The sequence below is a fragment of the Amphiprion ocellaris genome, chromosome 16 (assembly GCF_022539595.1).
Source record: "Amphiprion ocellaris isolate individual 3 ecotype Okinawa chromosome 16, ASM2253959v1, whole genome shotgun sequence".
NCBI classification, from domain to species: domain Eukaryota; kingdom Metazoa; phylum Chordata; class Actinopteri; family Pomacentridae; genus Amphiprion; species Amphiprion ocellaris.
The window spans coordinates 13675086-13698960 of record NC_072781.1 but is presented as its reverse complement, the minus strand read 5'-3'; the positions used below and the strand labels follow the sequence as shown (position 1 = coordinate 13698960).

General features: G+C 38.8%; 1 protein-coding gene across 5 annotated transcripts in view; it reads right to left on the bottom strand.

The window, feature by feature from the left end:
• LOC111562976 (collagen alpha-1(XIX) chain) overlaps positions 1–23875 on the bottom strand; it is a 103159-nt gene that overhangs the window by 71659 nt on the left and 7625 nt on the right. For 3 of the 5 annotated variants that reach the window (XM_055018414.1, XM_035944234.2, XM_035944237.2), the window contains exons 5-12: positions 21833–21956; positions 21446–21721; positions 20756–20830; positions 20007–20126; positions 19205–19267; positions 12868–12912; positions 10099–10143; positions 985–1038 (exon numbers count right to left, since the gene is read on the bottom strand). In XM_055018414.1, the coding sequence (XP_054874389.1) occupies positions 985–1038; positions 10099–10143; positions 12868–12912; positions 19205–19267; positions 20007–20126; positions 20756–20830; positions 21446–21721; positions 21833–21956 (802 nt within the window). The remainder of the gene's footprint in view (positions 1–984; positions 1039–10098; positions 10144–12867; positions 12913–19204; positions 19268–20006; positions 20127–20755; positions 20831–21445; positions 21722–21832; positions 21957–23875) is intronic. The other 2 variants (XM_035944235.2, XM_035944236.2) reach the window with 1 other exon arrangement.

The window sequence follows — 23875 nt, the reverse complement described above, 5'->3', positions numbered from 1 at the left end:
CCAGAAAATAGGATAAAATACCCTGTGATTCTCCGTTGTCTTCACAGAAACACACAGACCTCATTATAACTTCAAGGCTGGCAGACAGCGCATTGCACCTACAATTATGCGGTGAGTTCTACCAAAGACAACAACAAGGAAGGGAAAAAAAAAAAAAGAAAAGCCCCAATAAGGGAGGAAAAATAAAAGAGCAGGAGATATGGCAACTAATTACAGGAAAAACACCCCATCTTATACATGGAAAATAATCCCACTGTGGGATGAAAAGAAAAGCAAACTTTAAAAAGACCAATATTTCCTGCATTGCAACATGATAATCTAATTCATGTCACCGCTGTCAGTGAACAGACTATAAAGGGGCTGCAGATGAAGAACAAGCATCAAACTCCTCCGCTGCAGTTCCGGCTTGCCTTAAATCCCAGGCATATGAAACCAGTCACAGCTTACTGTACAGGACACACCAATGTACCTATTGGATTTATAAAATAGAAAAGCAAATGTCAACTATATTTGAATTCTCATCCCTATGAGGAGTCCCCAAACCAGAAAGTAATAGTGTGCAATTCACATTTTTTTTTTTTTTGCTCTGGGCTTTAGTCTCATAAAGCAACTGTTGAAAAAAGGGCGTGATAAAAGAATTTGTTGGGTATGTCCATTACAAACACATATTCCCATGAATATACAAAAAGTCTGCAAACACAGCAAGTGGAACATTTTCCTCACCAGGATAAAAGCTGTTCTATATGACCACTGATAAGATCTTGCAAAGTTATGATAGCTATAACAATATTTTTTAGCTGGCAATGTTTGGAGCAGCAATGATAGCAGCACTTCAAACAGATGGGCGACCACATTACTGAGATTACAGCTCGTGGAAGTGGAGCACATTCCCTGAAGTATATATATTTTTTATCAATAAAAGAAACACAAAAACAATTTCGGTGTTATTTTGTCCAGCTCAGTATGCACGGCGGACTCACTCACTTTGGTTCCTTTAGGACCAACTGGACCAACTGGCCCTGGGTCACCTTTCACACCCTAAAAAAAATACACAACACACTGATGAGGTAGATTTCCTTCCAGGGAGAATGGTTAAAAAATGATTAAAAAAAACCCCACAACCCAACATGTGTTACTGTATGTCAGTCCACTCACATGCAGGAGTGAGATTCTCATGCCTGTCACAACCGGTCAATGAGAAAACAAAGCAGGTAATGTCAAAACGCGGGACACTGCATGAAGCAAGATTCTGCTGAGAGATTCACAATCAGCTCGTTACACTGTGTCTAACCCCCTCTCAACCCTTCGCCTGCTTTCCCCTCGCTGCACTTCGGTTTAGCAAGGACAGCGGTTGTCATTGCATTTACACCTTGAAGCAGAGAACCGGGGGGAGGGATTGAACTACACAAGCTCAGGGCAAAGTCAAGCCTCTCGGTGGTGAAACGCGAACGTAGAAGGACAGCTCAGATAAAGAGTGATAGCTGATGAATGAGGCTTGACACATATTGACAGGCTAAATTTGAAGAAAGCCTTGTTAGGTGTGACACATTTGGGCCAGTAGCACCAACTCTTTGAAATAGGTTATGGCGGGGGGGAAACGGGAAAGATAGGGGGAGCGTGAGCGGTCTGTAAAATGACTCAGAAATACAATAATTTGTCATGGTTAAATTTAGAGTCAGATAGGCTATTAATAGTGAATTATATATCTGCAGAGGATGATTACCTACCCTTATCACATTAAGTCTTGCTACCACAGACGTGACTAATTCGTTGCTTATTCCCTGCAAGCCTTGTCTGAAACACTACCATTCAGAAAACAGGAGGCATGGTAATACCGGGGGTAAAATGATTGTCTCCATGCACTGCCAGCAACAGTTACACAGCCTCCCCATAAGCTGCACGAACAATGAAATGACTATGATGTTATTTTATAGGATTGTATCAGTTTATGTGTCCCGCAGCCCACACACACTGTCAATAACAGGGTAGCTGTCTCACTGCTGTGCATGTGAGCCCAGTTCTTAATTTAAATCAACAGCCTAACCACTTTTCAGGGGCAATCTCACACAAGGGGATCCAGAGGCAAATTTCCCACTTAGGTATCACCAGAGCTGTGGCAGAAATTAAGGAGCGTCAGAGGCTCATCTGATAACAAGGACTTAAACAACTTCAGACTCTGCTGATTACAGAAGGATATTTGACTAATCAACGAATTATGCCACCAATTTTGCAATAAGGAGAGTTTGTCTAATTATTATGATGAAAAGGGATCCTGTAACATACACATGTTTTCTTGCTATTTAGAGCACCACTAGGCAGATTTGTGCTTGTAAGTAAAGGGGATAATTCAACCATGTTTCTAAAATTGCATTAAAATGCATTGTTCACTTGTTGTTGACTTGGCAAAAAATGGTGTAAGTCTGAATTTGATCGTGCTTTTCATTCCTTAGAAAGAATCAGATTAAGAAATAGCTACCCCCTTTTCCCCACAAGTGGTATGAAGAGATGTAAGAGATGTGGTTTGCATAGCTCTGAAACAAGAAAAGCATCTGCTTGTGCTCAAGCACTGCTTGAGTCACTTTTTATAGTGCATCTGTTACATTGATAATCAGAAATTGGCCAGTCCTCATATAAAATAAATCTTCATCCAAGGGCAGAGATTATTGGAGTTATGGATCAATTATTTTATCAGTTACTTAAAGTGAAGACTAACAGGGGCTGTTCTGTGAATGTCCTCTCCTGCAAGCCACAAATAATTAAAACTCACTGTTGCAGGATGCATTCGCAGACTGCAGCCCTTTACTTGCTTGTCTATCCGAACAAACTGACTGAATAAATAGTGTAAATTAGCATGATATATGTCATAGTCTCTGATTTCTTCAACTGCGTTCTTTTGGTATTTACATTTATATTTGTATTCCAGTTAATATGCTTGACTACAAGTAAACATTCTCCTCTAAAAAAGCAATTTCAGTAAATCTAAGCTTAAATGTCACTGGTCTACATCAAAACCTGCTTAAAATGAAGCCCAAAAAACTACTATGTATGTACATCCTAAAACAACATGTACTGCCTATAGGACTGTCACGTGTAAGTTGGAACTACTAAGTTATACTATTTCTATGTAGGCTTTGTGCAGTCATAAATATTTAGGTCATGTTTTACATTAGTTTGGCAAAATGAACTTCCCTCCCCCAGCATGCTCTGCTGCAGACTGTAGATGCGAGACAATATGTTTACAAAAGGGCTGACAGGGAACTGCCATAATTCAAACTGAATAATACAACTGGAATAAACTTTTGTAAGGTGGTGACTTATTTTTCCAGTGGCACAGCATGTCCTTATCAGAAATTCAGGTCAGACAGAAGCTCAATCAGCCAACAAGTCACTCTCTCACCATATATTGAATGATAGTCATCCATCCTGCTTTGCAGTCAGACTAAGTGTTGCAACTGCTGTAGCTAATCTGTGTGCCACAAAAATGTTTTCTGCTGGTAAATATTTCAATTACAACAGTCAACAAAGCAGTTTTACAGGAAAATATTCTGAATTTAATAGGTGTGCCAAATACTGAAAAAAATGCACTCTCTGAAGAAAGACACTCTGGTTAAAAAAATGCATTTTTTTTTTGGGATAAAAAACAACTGGGGGATTATTCAGATGACAGTGTTGTCAGTGACAGGTGCTGAGGGACTGCACAACATCTGGACTTGTCTGTTGCAATGTAGAAAACAACATCCAGAGCAATTAAAAGTGAGCGCTCACTCTTTTTTGGCTGAGGTTTTTGGCAGTCTTGCAAATTTTGCATTAAATCTTATTCATCTTATTCACAGACGTACAAAATAATTACACACAATTTCCAGCCCCCCACGCTCTCTGAATTCATTCAGAGTTGAATGTTTACTATAGGTATTGGTTTTATGTATTATTTAGGCTACAAACACTCGCCAGCTACCACAACACAGCTTTTTTTTTTTTTTAAAAAAGCATTTTTGGGACAGAAATGAGTTACATTATGGAAATAATGCTGTACTATGTGCTATAATGCAGCTGATAGGGGAAAAAAAGGATTAAATTCATTAACTTGTCTATCTTGTATTCATCTACATAACTCATTTCAGAAATCCAATACAATTAACAGATGCTGCATTTAATAAAACTCTTGTAGGTTTGTCCTAAAGTGCTGGGTCAAAATCAGGTGAAATATATTTGCTGTCACTGTTGCAAATGTTACACATTTTGATAGTTACTAATTATGTACAAGTGCAAGTCTGTAAAGTTAAACAAGGACACCTTTCCTTGACTTTATCCAAACCTCTACCTAAAGAGAGTTTTAAAAAAGTCACTGAACTGACTTGTGAAAGTGAAATTGTTAAAAATATGGAGTAAAGAGTAAAGTAGAAACAGAAAATATATACTTATTTGATACTTGAATTATGTCCAATATAACAATATTTCTTTGTAAAATATCTTTGTAAAGCCACAAACACTGTATTGAGCCTAGCATCAGCGTAAACACTCACGCACCAATTACAAGGAATACAAGGAATTCAGACAAACCGGTTTATAGTGGGTTATTCTTGTGTGACGTGATTTTTTAAAAATGGATATATATCAAGGACATGGTAAGACAGGAAATCAAAAATAAATAATTCCTGAAAATCCAAATGGATGAATGTAGATATAAATGAAGCAATAATTGAGATGTTCTGGGAAAAAAAACAAAACAAAACAAAAAAAAAAACAGAGTTTCAAATAGCCTCAACAGACCAACACTAAATTATTCTGGTATTATGTATGTTCATGATTGTCAGACAGCTCCCATCTCTGAAGAAGAAACATCTAATGACCCCTAAAGGGAAAAAAAGTGTATGTTTTCTGCTTTCTTCTTTTTTCATCATCCTACCTTCCACATCATAGTCTAGTTAAGATGCTGCTCTTCTATCTAATGGACTCAGTTGTGAGCCCATCGGCCCAATTCAGGTGCACGATGACATGAAGGGAGATGCAGACTGGAGGGGCCGGATATATTGTTAGCTTCTGTTGCAAGCTGTGGGCTTTGTTGCATTTACAGGGAGGGATGAAGGAGGGAGAAGGGGCTGGGAATATGCTGGTGCTGGCTGTGTGGCAGTTGTTCCTGCAGCACGAGGTCAGAACACTGTGGGGAGCTGTGTACACTTGCCTGCTAATTACACACACCACTGTGTCTCGTCACTCCTGTAGCGGTGGGGCCACAAGACAATCTGGCAACTCCCCAGCACAAGACAACTAAAGCAAGCAAATAAACAGAGCCGGGGAAGTGGGGATGAACAAATGCAGCCTAATTATGTTTACTTATACCTTTTACCAACCAGAGCAGCTGCAGGTCATGCCCTTGTCTGACGAGAGGTAGAAGGATTGCAAGTTTGAGTTATTGTACACAAATTTAATCATCCCAAACTAGGTTGCAGGCCTGCTGGGTGGAGGATAAATTAAAATTGTTGTGATACACCAACTATGCTGAGCATTTAGGTGGGGGAAATGTGGTTATACTGAATGACAGGCCTTTAAAGCTCCGTGGAACAGGATCTGTAAGTAACATAGATATCGTGAGTGCCGGCCTACAAATGCCAGGGAGGTTACAGCAGGAAATGCCTTTTGTGACTTTCCATTTGCTCAGCGAATACAGTGTAGCATAAAACTAATCACACTGACATGGAGTGCTAGATAAGATTATTAGCATGTCTACTACACTCTATGAATAAATCCAGTAAAACAAGACAACCTAAACAATGATCCACTGTGTGAGGATATCACTGTCAGAGATCCTCCAGTGTAGAGGATATCATGTTCCATCAGTGTTGCTTGGGTCTTTTTTTTTTTTTTTTTTTCTGTGAAACTCCACTCTTCGGCTGAACATCCTGTATCCACGAATGTAACTTGAATTACCCACAAGATAACACGCTGTGCACTCCTTCTGTCCCATAGGAGGTGTATCTGCAAAATGATACCAGATCACATGCTCATACATAGAATTCTGGCTTCTCAGGTGTCTACTCGAGCTTTAAATAACACACTAGCTTTAAAAATGGAATATGAGCTAATTGCAGTAAAAGGACGGATCGGGTAATAGAGTCTGTCGAAGTAAATAGGTTAACTGAAATCATCAAGTGAGCTTGTTTGCACAAAATAAGCCCTAATAAGCCTTTAATTCAGTTACACTCAGTGACTGTAAGTTATTACTGAGTGAGCAAAATCTTTTCTTCTGTTCTTGCTATATTCACCGAGGAGAATTCCAAGCACAATGTACTGAAGTTAAAGTCAAATTATATGTTTTGACAGGATCAGTAAAAGACATAGAGCAATATTTCATTCTCTAGCTGGACGGTTTGTTTTTTTTAATATTGAGGCAACTGAGAAAAAATCAAACTGAACCAACTGGGTCAACCGCAGCTCGATGACAGATTTAGCAATATCTAGCAGTATTTTATATTTTATACATAGTAGCAGATGTTTATCCAAAGACATGATCCACATTTGTAACGTTCCAGAATAGCTGCTGTCTAGTTACTGCAAATAAGGCCACTGGGAGTTTTAAGTCTTTTGGAACCGATTACTGTAAGTGATTAACTGGTAAGAAGGGGCAGCCTTATTGCAGTCTTATTTAGTCGATGAGGCTCAACTTTATCCACTCATTTATGGAGACTCTTGGGATACTGGTTTTAACCTATTAATCCTCTACTGCTCGCTGCTCGCTGATGAGACACGGGGATGGGTTACATCCTATCTTTTATTTCACTACTGCCATCATATTAATCTAAATCAAATACAAGGGTTAGGTCAAGAAATCAAATAAATCACAGAAATAGCACAGCGGCAGAAAAAGACTAATAATGAACATCCCATCACAGTATGATTTATACTGTAATTTCTGTGGAGGGAGACTCTCCATAGATTTTCGAGAAGGATGCATTTAAAGAAAACGTAATGCGCTACATTGATTGTGATGAACGATTTAAGCTTTTTTGCTAAAAACCACTTGAGGTAGAAATGGTCAATTCTGACAATCATATTCACACTGACACTTGATCACATGACTAAATGAGCTAAAAGAATATTTGTTTAAATTCATCAGGTTGCCAGAAAATCCTTTTTAAATGATGCTAATGCTGCTGATTGTGGTTGACATAATATCTTAAGGGGTGATGACACAGTATGTTCAGTCCTGTGTTTACAGCAACCCTCAAGCTGCCTAAAAATCTGTTAATGCAGCAAATTGATACCTGAGATTTTTTTTTAGCATAAATTAAAAAAAATGAACATGTGAGGAAAAAAATATACAAATGTACTGTACTATATTCAAAGCCAGCTCCTTATAAATGCCAGAGATTGTCTGTTCTTTAGGGAACCGTCTGGCATTGTTAGAAATAGACTTGTTTTCCATCTTACTCCGTGTCAGATAAAATGATATGTGTCAGTGTCATCTCTGTGCTTTCACAAAGAGACACATCCACAACATGTTTACCTGCCTTCACTCAAAGAGAAAGCCCAGGTGGTTCTTGGATGTGTTGGTGACTACCTTGTTGGATAACAAGATACAGCAGGTTGGAAGCCTATCTTATTCGCTTTTGATTTAGCTGGACCAGCTGTTTTTCTACTAACATCGGCTACACACATCCAGATCCATCCTTTATTATCAATATCGGGTATTTGAATTGCTCGACAAACATGTCTTGGTAAAAGCAATGCTTCACAAGTACGATTTCTCTACTTTTCTTTGTTTCAAATCACTCGAGGAAGTGGGGCAGAGTATAATAAGTCCCCGGAGGGTATGCATGGTGAGCTATGTGAGCGTGACCAGAGAAAACCCAACTGCCTAGGGTGGCACAAAGATCAAAAGCAAGTCAATTCTCTAGGAAAACATACTTGTATCCCAGACCCACACAAAACTGGTGGTAGGAGATCAGCGAAAAATGGAATCATTAGTTTTCATCTATCTAAAGGCTAACTGTCCACTGACATATGAGAGAGGATCTCTTTTCTGATCGCAAAGTTTCCAACCGAGTACCACTAACGATGATGGCAGCCACGTACATTGAGAGCAGAGGGGAGCAGGACGGCCTCTCAGCGGGGCCTTGGTTCTATTCTGTCACGGCAGCAACTCACTACACTTTTCAGACACCCCCTGGTGACGGTAATTCCAAAAGCAACTTCTCATGATCATCAACGCAATGTTATGATGATCGCTTTAAATGTTTGGTGACAAGTGCATTTATGCATATACTTGGATAATTTAAATTTGTGCAGTAGCTACAGATGAACTTCACTGGCAATACATATGGATTCACTCCATTTAGTGATGTGCAAATAAGCAAATACTGTAAATTTGTGACACAGCAAAGTTTTGAGCTGCTGTTGTTGGATACTGACTCAGTGGCTCTACAGTGAACATGCTTCCTCCTACTTCCAGTTTATATACCGCTGATGTCCAGTCCACAGCGAGCAAAGAAAGAAGAGCTATTCACAGTTCCTCTTCCCTCCTGATTGCTGCAGTACCAGTAGTATCAGTAAATAAAGCACATGATCCATGGAAATGTACATTCACGGTCTTCCATCATAGTTTGAGTAATGTTATGACAACAAATCAGTCCATACTTGATGTGCATGTTGTTAATTTCCCATTAGGTGGTCTCGCTCTCCTTTGGATTTCTATGTAAATAAACTTGATCATGCTATTCATATGCTAATGTACAAATGACGTCAAGCGGCTTTTCAAGCTGTCAATTGCTACTTACCTTAGAACAAAGAGAACCATGCTGGTTGTTGGGGGACAAACTAACGCTTAAGCTTGTACCCTGTCGCTGTTTTTTTTTTTTTTTTTTTTTTAATCTTTTTTTTTTCTCTTCAGCCTGAATTTTACTTGGTTTGCTGCTCACTTGCAATTACTTTTATCTAAGGTGCCCCTTTTAGGCTCATACTGAGAAAAACTGATGAAGGTTGATAGGAAAGGAAAACAAGTAGGTAACATATACAGGATCCATCTAGTCAGAGCGGATCCGTTTTAGTGTATCCACTGAATTACTTTCTTTTTTCCTTCTTTATTTTTTAAAATAACAGCGACTGTAGGCTATATAAGAAGCATTTGTTGATGCATAATGCTTAGAGACCATAGAAGCACAACTTCTAATTCAATTGATGTGGTTTATCTATTATTTAAATCAGGATTACCAATCTTTGAGCAAAGCACACTTTTTACAGACATCAGTGTAGAGCAATCATAAAAGTGGTGAAAAACTGAAATTTAGGAAATAGATAATCCTATGGATAATATCAGTAAATACTCCTTTGGCTCAGCATACTTATGTTTATCCCTATTTTTTCTCGTTCCTCTCTGTTAGGGCACAGTGTAGGACCGCAGCCCGCAGGGAGGCTGATTTCTGTGGCAGCTGTTTGTCGACTCAAGGAGGAGACGGTGATGAAAACAAGTCTCTTTATTGAGCCACTTTAAACTGACCATCTGCACAGCTTCCTGCACGTCTACCGAGATCATACCATTGTGGGCAAACAAACACTACGCAGAATAAAAACCACTTTCATTTAACTTTCATTTAATACTTTAAACTGAATCGGCACAAATTTGCTTGCGGCTAAAACAGTCTCACTAAGATCTAAGCCGAACTGTAATTAATTTGTACTGCATTTGTATTTTATTTAAAAAAAACTGTAATACTCAAGTACTTCTTATTGTGGTTTATATTACATACATTAGTTTAATCACTGCAGTCAGATTTAAAAGCATGCAATAAAGTGTAACCTGAAGTGACACAGGAAGGACTTACAGTAATTTGAAAAATTAGTTTTGTCCATTAGTATGCCAAGCCTAGTACACATATCAATTAATTTTTCTGCAGAAGGACATTGCAGGCTAGAACACACTTAGATCCACTTCAGATATGACAGGCACCTGAAAACAGCCATATAGAATACGGTGCTTCCCTCCTACCCCCAGGGCATCGCACAGAAAATGAAAAGCCTATAAGAATTGATTCCCTGATGAAACTAGATCTGGTTGATGTGCTATGTATGGAATATATGTCTGCTGGAGATAGTAGTACTTACCTTCTCTCCATCGATTCCCTTTTGCCCTTCTGATCCAAGTTCCCCCTGCAATGACAAGATTGAAAGTTAAAAGGCAAAGAAAAGACTCTTAAAAAGTTCATACTTTTCCAAATATTTTTTCCCCACTTTCACATCCCGAAGCTTTAAAGCAAGATTAAGGAAAAAACATGGCCACTCAGGAAAGCTTTGAGCTTTTAAAAGTGTCCTGTACATGATAAGATATTAATTACACAAGCTAATGAATACATTCATCCACAAATATTTTTCTTAAAGCATTAAATAATTCAAGAAAGCTATTTTCCTACAAATGCAAATTTAAGCACCACTGGATCCCACAATCTAACAACACTGCCATACAGGGTCGTGTTGATAGGAAATTTATCCTGTATTGTTCTACAGTTATTGCAGCTGTATGGATGCGTTGGTGCTCATACGCACAAAGGTGCCACTGGTGGACAATTATGACGGGACATAAAAAGAAATCCTAAATGCAAATAACTGCGCTAAAGGGGGTGAGCGTACCCAGGAAGTCTTGTTCTGCTCCCATTGGTGCAATAAAGCTAAATCCCAAACTCAACTTCAAATTGAGCTCAGAAGCAACAGCACTCTTGGATTTCAGCGATACCAATTAAAAGACACGCTTGGGATTTTATTTAGAAAAAATAACACACTCGCACACATTTTCAAACTGGATATCAAATTCTATGGCATATTGTTTTTCATGGAGTTCAATGCAGCACGTCAGCTTCAGCAAAGTCTAACAACATGTGTGAGATTATATGCATTCAGTGAATAAGCTGTTAAAGGCTCTTTTCCATGAATATCTTTCTGATCACTGATTCTTCTCAAGCTGGCTGGCCTCTGCTTTCCACACACTCTGCCAGAAATATGTGAGATGTCTTGGAACTTGTTGGCTCTGTTATTAGGGTGTAACCTATACAGTTTAATGACCTCAGCTGGCCAGTTAAGCTGCAGCAAACTGCCATATTACAGTGTCCAAGGGCAACCATATCATTACTCTTATGATATCGACAGCTGCAGGGAATTGTTGTTCTCACAATGAGGCTACCAAGAGAATCTGAGAAAGCGTGTGTCTTAGCTAAAACTGCTCTCAGCCAAAATCTGTACAAAATACCATGTGTATAGTTTGTGCATATGAGTAAAATGACAGCAGTACTAACACAAAGCAACCACACAGCGAAACCACAGTAAAGAGCTTTCATAAAATATCCCTGGATCAGAAAAAAAAATCTTCATTGACAAGAGGTTGAGCATAGTTATAAAATACTACAAGGCATGGCACCGTCCGTTAGCATCAATATCAATACTATCGCTATTGTTCTTGATGTAGCCTTTTCTTGTGCACTGTCGTGTAACAAAACAGCTTTTGCTGGCTCATGAACCTCATCTCAGGGAGCACAAGTGGAGAGAGCGGTGCCATTAAGTGTTATTCCATATTCCACATATCAAGGTTCACGAGCAAATAAGTCACCCCACAGTGGGCTTAACATCTTCAATGGATATAGGTCCAGGATTAAGCCATCTTCCACATCCAGGAATAATCCTATTTACTCACCAATGCATAAACAGCTTCCACAGTACAAGTGATCCCTCGAATGCGATGAAATATCTCATGGATATGTATCTTTTTCTCCCTATGTATTTTCTTTATTTTTCTGAGAATAGGATCACAATCCCACGCCTTCTCTTTCTACTACATAAAAATACTGCAGGGGGTTCTCAGTTCAAGACGTAGAGATAACGGCCATGTGCTGGCATCATAGTAAGTAGCTGTTGCTGGTGTTCAGAACTGGCCTGCGTTACTTAAGGAGATTAGTACAGAGATGCTGCTTTCGATAGTCACAAATCTCTCTGATGACAATGTCACAGAATAAGCAGCAGTGAAAATGAAAATGGAATTTAAGCGAAAGCAATACATTTTCTCAGTTCTCCAGGAATGTGATAGAGATAGTGAATAACACAACCAGCTTATGTCAGAGGTATATGCTTGTTTCTCCCAGTTTGAAGATCTTGACCCCACCTCAATGTCTTTCACTCCTGAAACCCACTGTTGGCCTGGGGAGGGCGAGACAGTTGCATGTTCTCACTACTCAAATACGCAGAAAGCTATGCCAGTCATGTGTTTTTCGCCTAACAGCAGAGAGCTTCTTCAAGAGGGCATAACTGAGGCGCGCACCCAGATCCCAGCCCTCTTCGCACAGACAGCCCAAACATCTAGTAGAAGTTACTAGTGCAGTGACAAGGACATGATCTCTTACTGGCTTCCCAGCCAGGAGGACTGCCAACTATGTCCAACGGGGGCACATGGCCAAAGCAGAAACGTCGCTGCTCGGGATTGAACTCGCACCTCCGTAGCGGCACCATCCACCCAGTGCCAACCAGGCAACCCACTTGATGGTTTAATTTGATTTTGATATCGCCTTTGTCGTGGCGATGGGATCAACACAAAGCAAGCCAGCGATCCAATCCAATAATGTTAGAAAATCATCTCAGAGAGGGGCAGTGACAGATGCCATAAATCACTTAACTAAAAGAGCCACCTGCTATTCACTGCATCTGTAAGCCATGCAGCGAAAACAAAATCAATTGGAAACATTAATTAAAAAACACACACATACATACACACAGTAAAGCAAAGTTTCCAACTGAGGCCGTGAGTCCGTGTCAGTCATAGATTTAATCACAGCTTTCAGGGCAAAGCAGCGCTTGGCAGTTTTAGATTTTCAAGAGACTCAGTGAGTGACCTACCTTATGTCCTGGGTTTCCTGGAGGCCCATCGTCCCCTGTGTCCCCCTGCGATGAAAACAATGCACAGAACAGTTAGTGAAAGGTCTCTCGTTCACACATTAGTGAATAGCTTTATGGAGGCTTGTCATTTCAACGGCGATCTTGCTCCTACAGCTGTTCCACAAGTTCTTGCTGACACAATGGCTCAGCAGCTGCAGAGCCGGATCCTATTTCCCAACAACTGGAGAGCACAAATCTGAACCTTGTTAAGGCTCGGTATATTATCTTAATGACTGTATATATATACATAGATTTGAAAAGTGGTCAAGGCAAGAAAGGAAGAAAAGTTTGATTGGCTCGGGGATATTATTTTATAGGCAGCACCAAACACAGCAGAATGGGAAAGAAAATTGAAAGAAAAAGGCAATTGTCCACAATACTGTTAAGAGAGAGAAGGTAGATTGTTATTCAACAAATTAAGTGAATGCAAAACTTGCTGCAAGCTAAGAATCCAATTAAACATAATGCCTGTTCATGGTCACAGCTTCATTACAAGCCCTGTTTGTGGCAAAACTTAACAACTGAGATTCTATCTCTGTGTAATGGATTATATAGCAATTATTCTAGACAACATGCCCAGTCTACCTTTCCTAAATGCTCAGCATTTAATAAGTAAAAACACAGTTCTTTGGTTATATACACAATTAGCTATGAAGTATTTGTATTTGAGACTATAAACATCTACAGCTGCTGATTCATTCACAAGGAACAGATAAACCTATAAAATACATATGGGAATTAAAGTGTATTTCCCACTGCTGCTATCCTGTTTTTTATTCACTTGACTGTCTTTTCAGCCACTGACACACACGCACGCGCACGCGCGCACACACACACACACACACACACACACACACACACACACACACACACACCCAAAGCTAATAATATTGTAATGCTGGTGAATATAATAGGAACAATGGCAGATTTTGACAGCTAATCAAAATTCAGTGTCAGTGAAATAATAAATTGTCCTGAATAAAATTCCTATAATAATTCATTTTGGAGGTACAATGGGTATAAATTGAATTAGAAGGTACTAATTGAAAACACAAGCCATAAGGGCAGGAGAGTTTCAAATGGTGCAAAAACAAATTAAGGTTATTGTAAAAGGGAAAGAAGTTTTAATTTCACCATTATGCCGCCTGTTTTGTTTTTTTTTTGTTTTTTTCCTGGTGCGAGTACATGCAGAAGCTGTAAATCTAGTAATACCAGGGTTTATGTGCAAGCCCATAGAAAATGGATTTCCTTTCAAGTAAGCTGCATTCTTATAACCCACTACTTATCTGTTTAATTTCCTGAGGGATTCTGGATTAATCATAGCAGTTTAATCCCTTTGCACTGCATTAGAATCCTCCATCAAACTCTCACTGTAATGCTGGATCGTACTTTCTGTTGGAGTAACACAACCAAAGTAATCCCCACACACTTTCCCAAGAAGCCCTCTGTGTAGGTCACAATGATTGGCCTGCAGTTCTCATTACGGGTGTTTTAAATGCTCCAAATTGCCCAGATGTCTTTGATTAATCTCGACAAAGTCAAGCTAAATTGTTAGTAAGTATACTCTATTTTTAATCTTGTACAGAATGGGATTCTCATGTTGGTAATTGAAAGTCTCATGAGCTTACCTTATTAGCTCTATTTGCTCTGACTTTGTTACCCCGTCCTTTGATTGTGCTGTAATGTAAATCTAAATGACTGCCCCATCATTAATACTGACTTGACCACCTTTGGAAATTTAGGAATCGATACAAATTAAATGTGCCTTAACAGAAAAGAATTGCACCCATAATCGGCTAGATTAATGTGAAACAAGCTCAGAGTGAACAAGAGAAAAAGCACCACTGCACATGACGGCGTCAAAGCATGACGCTTCTGATATACTGCACAGATGGCTTAAAATAAACTACTTCTTCTTCTACTGCTTTTTCCCTCAGTGGTAGCGAGACATGAACATCTGCGAATCCCACAAGATGTGAGAAACATTTTCAGTCGATGATCAGTGGCATTGTCGTTTTCAAGTATGTACTGCTCTTGCTCAGAATGATGATTCTGTTCCAGTTGCTTACTTCTTCAACAATCTTAGCTGTTGTCAGTGAATGGCGTCCTGCATATACCGCTTTGACACCACATCGCATGCAGCTGTGCGTACATTATGAAATCAAACATACCTCTTACCATATTAAATCAAGATGTTAGTTATTTGTGAAATAAAATGTGTTACCATAACTACTGCGCATCAGTCTGTCAAACACAGCAAGGCAGTGCTGTCAGTGCAGTAATAGCGAGAGTGGCACTCAAGCTCCTGTGCCTGTAAAAGTACTGATTTCGGTTGTCATTTAAATGTCTCCAATCTTGAGATTCATTTAGTCAAAGTCTAACCTTTCATTACATATGGTATTTTTCCATAACAAAAATGTCTCTCTGTTCTGTACTTTCAACAACAAATCACAACATTATTCATGTGTAAAAAACAAGACAGAGATGAACGAGGGTATTTAGAGAAAAAGGAGGGTAAAATAAATAAGATGAACCTCTCACAATTTCGGCCTCTAAAAAAAAAAAGTGATGTTCCTATACAACTAAACTGCATTCATGTTTTGAAAGAAACTTATTTTCACTCTGAAAGGGATTATGTGACAGTAGGAAAGGCTTCCAGGTTGAAGGAGCCAAAAACTCCAGGTGGGTGTTAGGGCCATTCTGGATCTGCATGATGCAAATTTCATCATCTCCCCAAATCTACGAATGTCTGCACTCAACCATAGACATCTGAATGCAGCCCCGAATTTGTGTCCTTGCACTGTGATTATGCAACAAGGGCAATAGTGCATGTGCTTGGCAGTAGTGTGCATGCAGAGAACACACAGACAAAACCTAAATTAAACCTCAAAGCGAACGCCAGTGGACTAGAAAACGTCCTACAATAGGAACAACCACGCATCGATGTTGTCTGCAGCTGTCTACAGTTGTCCTTGTGTGTGTCTGTAGCGGAGTATGATCAAAGCATAAGCTGTAATCATACAGGCGTAAACAGAAAGAGTAGATATGGCAGGGATGCATGGTTGTTGTAAGATTGCCAAGCATGCGCACTATTGCAGTTGTAGCATAGTAGCACGTGTCTGCATGCAGACATGTGTGGAGGGTTCTGCACAAATCCTTCGACATGGCAAAATTTACATCTAGGAGATAATAGCAGACACACAAAGGAAAGCATAACATCAACCTTAAGGAGCTAAAAGGGGACAATGACAGAAGTAAACTGATTTCTGTGTTTGCATCCTGTGAGGGACCATTAAGTTTTAGCCTCAATTATTATTTTCAATTGTTGTTTACTTTTGGTTTTCACTGACTGTTTGATTATGTTCAGGCACCAAAAATAAGTGGTTGGGTTTAGACAAATGTTACACTTTGACACCTACACAACAACAACTACCTCTTAAAAGTATGCTTAAACTTAGGCACCAAAATTATATGGATAAGTTTAGATAAATAGCACGGTTAAGGTTAAAATCTTTCACAACACGTTTAAAGTTTCTCCTCCATTTTCTGGGTTACCAGAGTGATGAATCCTACTCCATCTAATGAATAATTGTTTGAAAAGGAGCAACACTAATGTAATGAAATAAAGTGCAAAGATATGTTAATGTTAAACACATTTGTGATATATAACAAACAAATTTATTCCAGCAGAAAATATGTTTCTCTCAAAATATATTAGTAAAGTAAGTTGTATTGGAGTGTAATTTTTTGGAGAGAGGGCAAAGTAACCTTGCCTTTACAGTAAATTAAATGCGAAGAATAGAAGATACAGTTAACTTTAGTAAAGATCCCGTAGACGAAGTACAAAAACTTGATGACTTTAAATTCTGCAAATTCTGCAGTGATGCTACAAGACAATTTAAATTAAGTGTTTGTTTATAGCACTAGTTCAAAATACAAGACATCAGTAACTGCAATCTGTGTACATTAAATGTGAATGAAATGAGAAAAAAATTGTTGTTAATTATATCTGCATCTATATAAACACATTAGATGAATTAAGCAGGTATTACACTTTAGTTCAATAAAGTTTTAGTTCACCATTGAGATTAATCAGCCTCCAAGCAAACAAATGTCATTAACCTGAGCATACTATTAAAACACTGGAACTAATGTCACCACCAAAAAACAACAAAACAAATTAAGATTCTTTTTTTTTCTTTTTGTCTTTTTTCCACATAGTGGTGGTGTTATCAGCTGACTGGAAGAGAGCTTAATCTAGAATGTTGCTCCCTGATCATGTTTTTCCTTAACTTCATTGATTTCGTCTTCAAGCCACGTAATAGGATTTGTTATGAATTTTGTTGTTCAGTAAGTAAACAAATGGTGCCAAGTATTGATTTGTTGAAGACCTGAAATTAGATTTCGGGTGTTAACAGTTTCGGCCTGTGACTCAAAGCATAAGACGTGGCCTGCAAAAAACAAAAGTAGTAATAATAATAATGACAAGGAAAAGAAATGACCTGTTAACCTGATAATGACGTTTAAATAACTGCCAAATCATTTAGAAAGAGATAAAATAGGCTACAGGCTGAGGGTCTTTTGGGACATGCTCTTAGACTTCAGGTCAACACTTGTGGGGGGACGGGAGGCTATATGGCTATTTTCAAAAGCATAAGACCTTGACTGGATGCCACAGTGCCTGCAATACACGATACCTTTATGCCTGATGCAGTCTTACCCGCTGCATATAGTCATAACAATTAACAGAAAGTAATTAATCACCAGCGCTACGACCACACTGCAAACGCAAATGCACAGACATATTATAGTGTGAGAGCTGATCTGTACAAGGTCAATTAAGATTCATTAGAGGCCAATTATAACACACATTACAACCTGCTGTTAAACACACAGTTTGTAATATAATAGTTACAATTCTATTAGCATCTACAGCTATTTTAAAGAGTGCAAAGTTGCCATGTGACAATATAAAATTCTACAATTAAAAAAAAGAAAAAAGAACAAAAAAAAAAACCCACCTAAGATTATCTGAGCAATCTTTTCATTGCAATTACTCACACTTTTTGAGTGACATTATAATAAAAGCTAGGAAACACAGCAGCTAAACGCAAAACCTTAATTGATTTCTTCATAATGTAAACATGTCAATCATCTATATATATTTTTTTTTAAGTATTAGACCAAGAATATAAAATGTCAAGCTAATCTTCAGTATCTACACCAGTTTGTTCCTATACCAGCACTAATCACAGCAGCACTTCAATAGATTAAAAAACTGAAAAAAATGTCCCTATTACAAATTCCGGTACAGGATGCTACAGGTACGAGTGATTAAGCGGTCATGCAATTTTTTTTGTGCTTTTCAGGAATGAATGGTTGTCCAGAAACAAAAGTCAAATAGTCATCCTACATATCTTAATCCCACAGCCACACCACGGTAATAAGGATACTGAGCCCAAAAGCCACTAGGTCTTATCAGACATGCAGTACCACCAGCTGTTCGTCTTTTGTGAAGTTCATTCATTGTTGAAAACCTTCTCCTGCTTCTTTCACTTTGCAGACAGCTAAAAGTGGATTTGATCCTTCAAACAAAGTGATTCGTCTAGGGAAAAATAGCACTTTTCGTTTGGGTAGCTGGTGGTTCCTTCATGTTTTTGTTGTCCTCCAGCTGACACAACACCCACAATTTTCAGTGACTGGGCATGTACTATTCCACTTGTCTATTGAGCTGTCACGGTCAAAGGATCCTTCTCTTTTTTTTTTTAAACTACATCTATTTTCTAGTGATTGGACAAATGTATGATTTCCCAATTCACACTTCTTGGGGGGATTTGGGAGAAAATGCACCTTGTGAAGGTAATTGTATGGTAGCTTCTCCTTGCCTGAAGAACAAGAAACTTTGCGAGACACTACAGCACAGGCATTTGCTTTGCTGAGAGAGAGATGTACTCCTCTTCCTCGAACAGCGAAGTATAAATTTGTCCAAGAGGGACCTGCTGACTTTCTTGACATTTAGACCTTGCAGCTGTCCTGGAAAACCAGCAGCACTAGCCACAAAGAAAACCCAGCGAGAGTAACATATGAGAACAAAACTATAGTCGTTTGCAACAAAGGGCAAAGCACAAAGACTTTGAGATTTGTAGTGTGGATGCTCAACATGATACTGCCCACCTACTCAAATTTAGATTACCGTGAAAATATTTTAAATCTAACATTCTATAACCACTACAGTCCCTTTAAAATAAATGCCAGGAAGAGATGTGTGCTTTCATCATGCTGAAAATGTTGCCCATACCTTGTCTCCTTTATCTCCTTTTTGTCCTGGCAGTCCAACTACACCTGGAAGACCGGGATCCCCCTGAGTAGAGACAATTAGTGGGATTAAAAAATATAAACATCAGTGTCGACAGCATAAATCTTAGAGGTAGAATGAAAAAAAGGACTTGGGCCAAGAAGCAACAATTATTTATAACTGAGACAATACAAATAATTTACAGTATTTACAGTAAATAATGATTTTACATATTCATGTGATACTTGAAAATTTAGAAACGTTGTTAAAAGACCTTTTTCTAATATCTAAAATCAACTTCTACTGATAGACTAGCAATGTCTGTGTAGAAGTAGAATTTTGTTTTTAATGTAGCACTTCAAATACTGATTTTACTGCCTTTTTGTGATTTGCACACAAACTCTTAAAACCATAAAGGTGCTAGGTATGAGATTGGATATCACCTCGGAGCTGTGCTATCTGCTCCTTTCAAAGGAGGCTTGAAGCTTTTGAGTCTCAATTTGCATTTTAGTCTTACATGAATATTTGCAGCCAAAAGAGACCTTCCGCATTTCCACAAAATCAATTGCACGGTGCGAATTTACAATGCTCGGGAGAATTATACCTGTGTTCACTCATAGATTATGGCTATACTGCCTTTGGTTGGCTTCCAAGGAAAACACTTTTTGGTATAAGTGTCTTTTAAACGGCAGCTTAGTGCCCATAAAGGATTGAGTACACGTGGTGCCAAATCAGTTCTGGTTGAGTTGGAATAGCCATTACACTTACTCAATTAGAGGCCCTTGTTGGGGGGGATTGATTGTACCTTTTCAGCTGGACAGTGACATCTGTCAATTGACTGTGAGACCGGCTGAGACAGCATCTGGGGGATTGGCTCTGTATCCAGGGGAGGGGAAGTACCATTAAATGTCCTCTTGGCTCCACACTGGATCAATACAGAAATTTCACCATTTAGACACCTCCCTTTGTTACATTTGCTTCAGGGCAAAGAAACTCCACAATCCACCGTAACGTAGCACACTTCACACAAGTAACCTGCGCTATATGTTTATGTCTCCTTGCAGTGAAGCGATACTGATAAGTCCTTCTCGAGGCTGTGACAATTCCCCGAGAGTAACTTTACACTGATATGACAGTGTACTTATGGAGAGATGTAATGGTGATGGGTCAAAGGTCATTTCTGCATTTGGAATCACTGTAACATTAGCTCTTATTGACTTTAGGGTGATGGGAGTTATTAAGTTTCTGTCTTTGGATGCATGTCCTCGTGGAAGAGACACAAACAAAAACCTTATTATGCTCTCAATGTTTGATCACACTGCACAGGGTCAAGTTATTTAGTTATGTAGAACGCCCAAGACATTTATTCCAGGTACAATCTGAAGTGTGTCATTACAGTTTTTGTCTCTGAATATTTTAAGAAAAACATATTACATCATTCATTTTTAAAATTGGGGAATTAAAAAAAAAACAACAAAATCTGTTACCCCTTATTTCCTGATTTACAACAAACAGCAGGTGTTAGTTTCGCACTGAGATATTACAGCATGTTACCTCTTGTAGCTCACAGCAATTTTCCAACTCAGCCATATAAGGGTCACAGTAGATTAGGATTTGTTTCAATTCAATCTGTGGAAAACAACTCATATTAATGAACAATCACAGCATCAAACAGTGGATTCATTATGGCATCATGCTCCTCTTAAATGACAAATGTCTGTGCTTCACTGGGTAAGACAATTTGTTCAGTTGTTAGCTATTATAGCTTTAAATTGTCCTCTAATTCACCTCGCTGGCTTAAAAACGCAGCATCTAAACACTTTTAAGACGCTGTAACGTCTGCATGAAATCTACAGTTTTTCAGATATACAGACTTGCATATTTATCTAATGGCATGGTGCAAAAAGACAACTGTTAATCCGACTTAAACCAGAATCCACTCGGTAGTGAACAAAAGGCAAAGCTGTCCTTATGTTTTCTTAGCACTTTAGGGGTATCTCTGAGAGTGACGCTAACACATATGGCACAATGGAGGATTTAGACAGATTAAGAGTCTGAATATGTCCCTCAAGCATGTTTTGAATGGAGAGGAGTTTTGTCCTGCATGGACTGTCACACAATTGATCAAAACTGGAGATGAATAACAAAACTACTGCACCAAAAACTGGTGAATGATCACACTCTACAGAATAGATTTAGGTAAAGATAACAAATATGTTCCAGTAAAGTTAGAATGGGACGTACATCTACAGGTCGTCCGTCCTCCACTCTTGTAGTGATGAGTGTGCGCCCATTGAGGTCAATGCTGTCCCTCTCATCAGTCAGTCTCCGTTCTATTAGCTTGCAGTCCATGTAAATGGAGACTATGTTGCTCTGAAGAGAAATGCTCAGCTTGTGCCACTGGCGATCAAAGAGGGCATGTAGGTCACGGCTCTTAAAAGTGTAGCGGAGGGTGTTCTTCAGTGAGCCCTGGGAAGAAAACTCCAACACCTTCTTACCACCATCGACCACAACAGACACCTAGAGGGAAAAGAAGGCTTTAAAAACAAAATTCTCACCACAAAGAAACATCCACCACACCACATTTTTGTAGATACTTAAAAAGACATTAACACATCCAGTGGGGCCCACCTGACTGCCTCCTGATTGGTCAAATATCTGCCAAAGGTACCAGCGATCTTTTTTAGTAGTTCTTCTCACCCGGAGGATGGAGACAAGGGAGTACTCACTTGGGAGCCCATTTGGAAAGATTAATCTAAAAAGAAACATTGTAAAATGGAGTCAGATTCTCACAGAATATCAATATTAAACGGATTATTAAAATACCCTAAAAAATTGAAGATAGCAATCTCTTGTGTCTTTTGTCAATATTGATTGTAAACCAGTTTAAAGCTTTCAGTGGCTGAATAATGAAGCAGCCAATCAACTTCAGTGATCAATAAAACATTTCAATATCCTCTTGCTGCAGAGACATTCACATAAATAAACCTGACAAACTTGATTCCATTTAACTTGATGAATTTTATACAGGCTTCCCTGTCATTCAGATAATGAAAGCATATAGACATTGATCCAAAGTCAAAGAGGCCAATCTTTTTACCCCACTGAGATCCCATGTGCTGCAGTTCTACATGCCTAGTGCAATGCAACTATAGGTTTATATCTATGACCTCAACTGCTCTGTAAAGTCAAATAACACAGAAAAAAGTATGTACCAGCAAAAGCTGAACATATAGGGAAAAAAACAACATCATATTTCAACTCACACCCACTCTCAAATGAATTACAGCTTATTCACTAACTCATCTCTCCACCCACACCCCCGCTCCCTTCTTAATTTCTTACATTGCATTAAAAAAAACACAACAAAACACAGTATCCTTCAAAAAAATATAACCCTACCCCTAAGTCCAAACTCAAATTAACAACCAAAAGTGGAAGAGCATAAACATAATAAATCAAGATCAGCAAAAATAATAATAATGCAATGATAAGGTCATTGAGAAGGCAGAGCACAGCCCGGGGGAGGAAGAGAGCGAGTGTCCTCAGACAGGTTGGAAATTAGTTTTCACTCCAATATATCATCTCCTATTCTCTCAGAGCTTCATACCCTCTGCTGTTGTGTCCCTCGAATTCTTTGAGATTTTGGTGTAAACGGTACATGACTAAAATGATAAATACACCAAGTTAAAGCTCCCGAAAAATCAAATGCTTCTGTGAGAGACCGAGGACTGGGAAGGTCATTTGTTGCCCAGGGGCTAAAGGACTATTTCAGCTGCAATTCAATATCAAAAGTGACATGGCAATTTATAAAAATGGGAATTTTACAATAAATTCAGCATAGAATATTTAAGGCTACACATACTGTACTTGATTGTACTAAATGTATTAAACGTTAATTATAAGATGCAAGGAATAATATAAAGTAAAAACGTACATAACAGAACTCTGAGAGCTTCATGCACTGTACCTATGGAACATCATAAATTCAAGAAGTTTTATTATAACTGAGATACCCTGCAGAATTTACTGCAAGGCAGGTTTTTTTTCAGGCCCAAGAGTTCATACCCTTCTTTTCAAAGTCCCTAACTCAGCCTACTCTCATTTCAAAACATGGTCTGTCTACAGTGTGGCACAGTTGATCTCTGAAGACCCACAGGGTTAAAGTTCTTGACCCGGTGTTGATTGCCCTCAGCGGCTAAGTGGCTAAACCTGGAGCACAATGTCGGTTGGTTTGAAGTCTGTTTGTGTGATTCTTTGGGGAAAAAAACGCTCCTCTGCACGTTCAAATGTGTGTAAATGAGTCTGAATTCATTCTCCATGCTCTTATCTTTCACTGCCAATACAACTCTTACAGAATACCGCATGTGATTCTGCCAATCCTGTCTGCTACAAGTGCCATTTAAATAGAACTAATTTGCTCAGAGTAACACTCTGGCACACAAGAGTTATAATCAGAACTAATTCCATTTTTATGAGGAGTGACCATGTGCTTTCTGGAAACTATCACCACTCTTGGAACATGTCTTTGACCGTGCATATTGCTTGGCTGACACTACCGCTTGTATAATCAGAGACAATGGTTTGACAGAATGTCACAGCAACACTACCGGTGCGGTAGACTATCTCACGGAAGCGACTTTAGTGTCCTGGTTTGTAAGAAATCCAACCCAG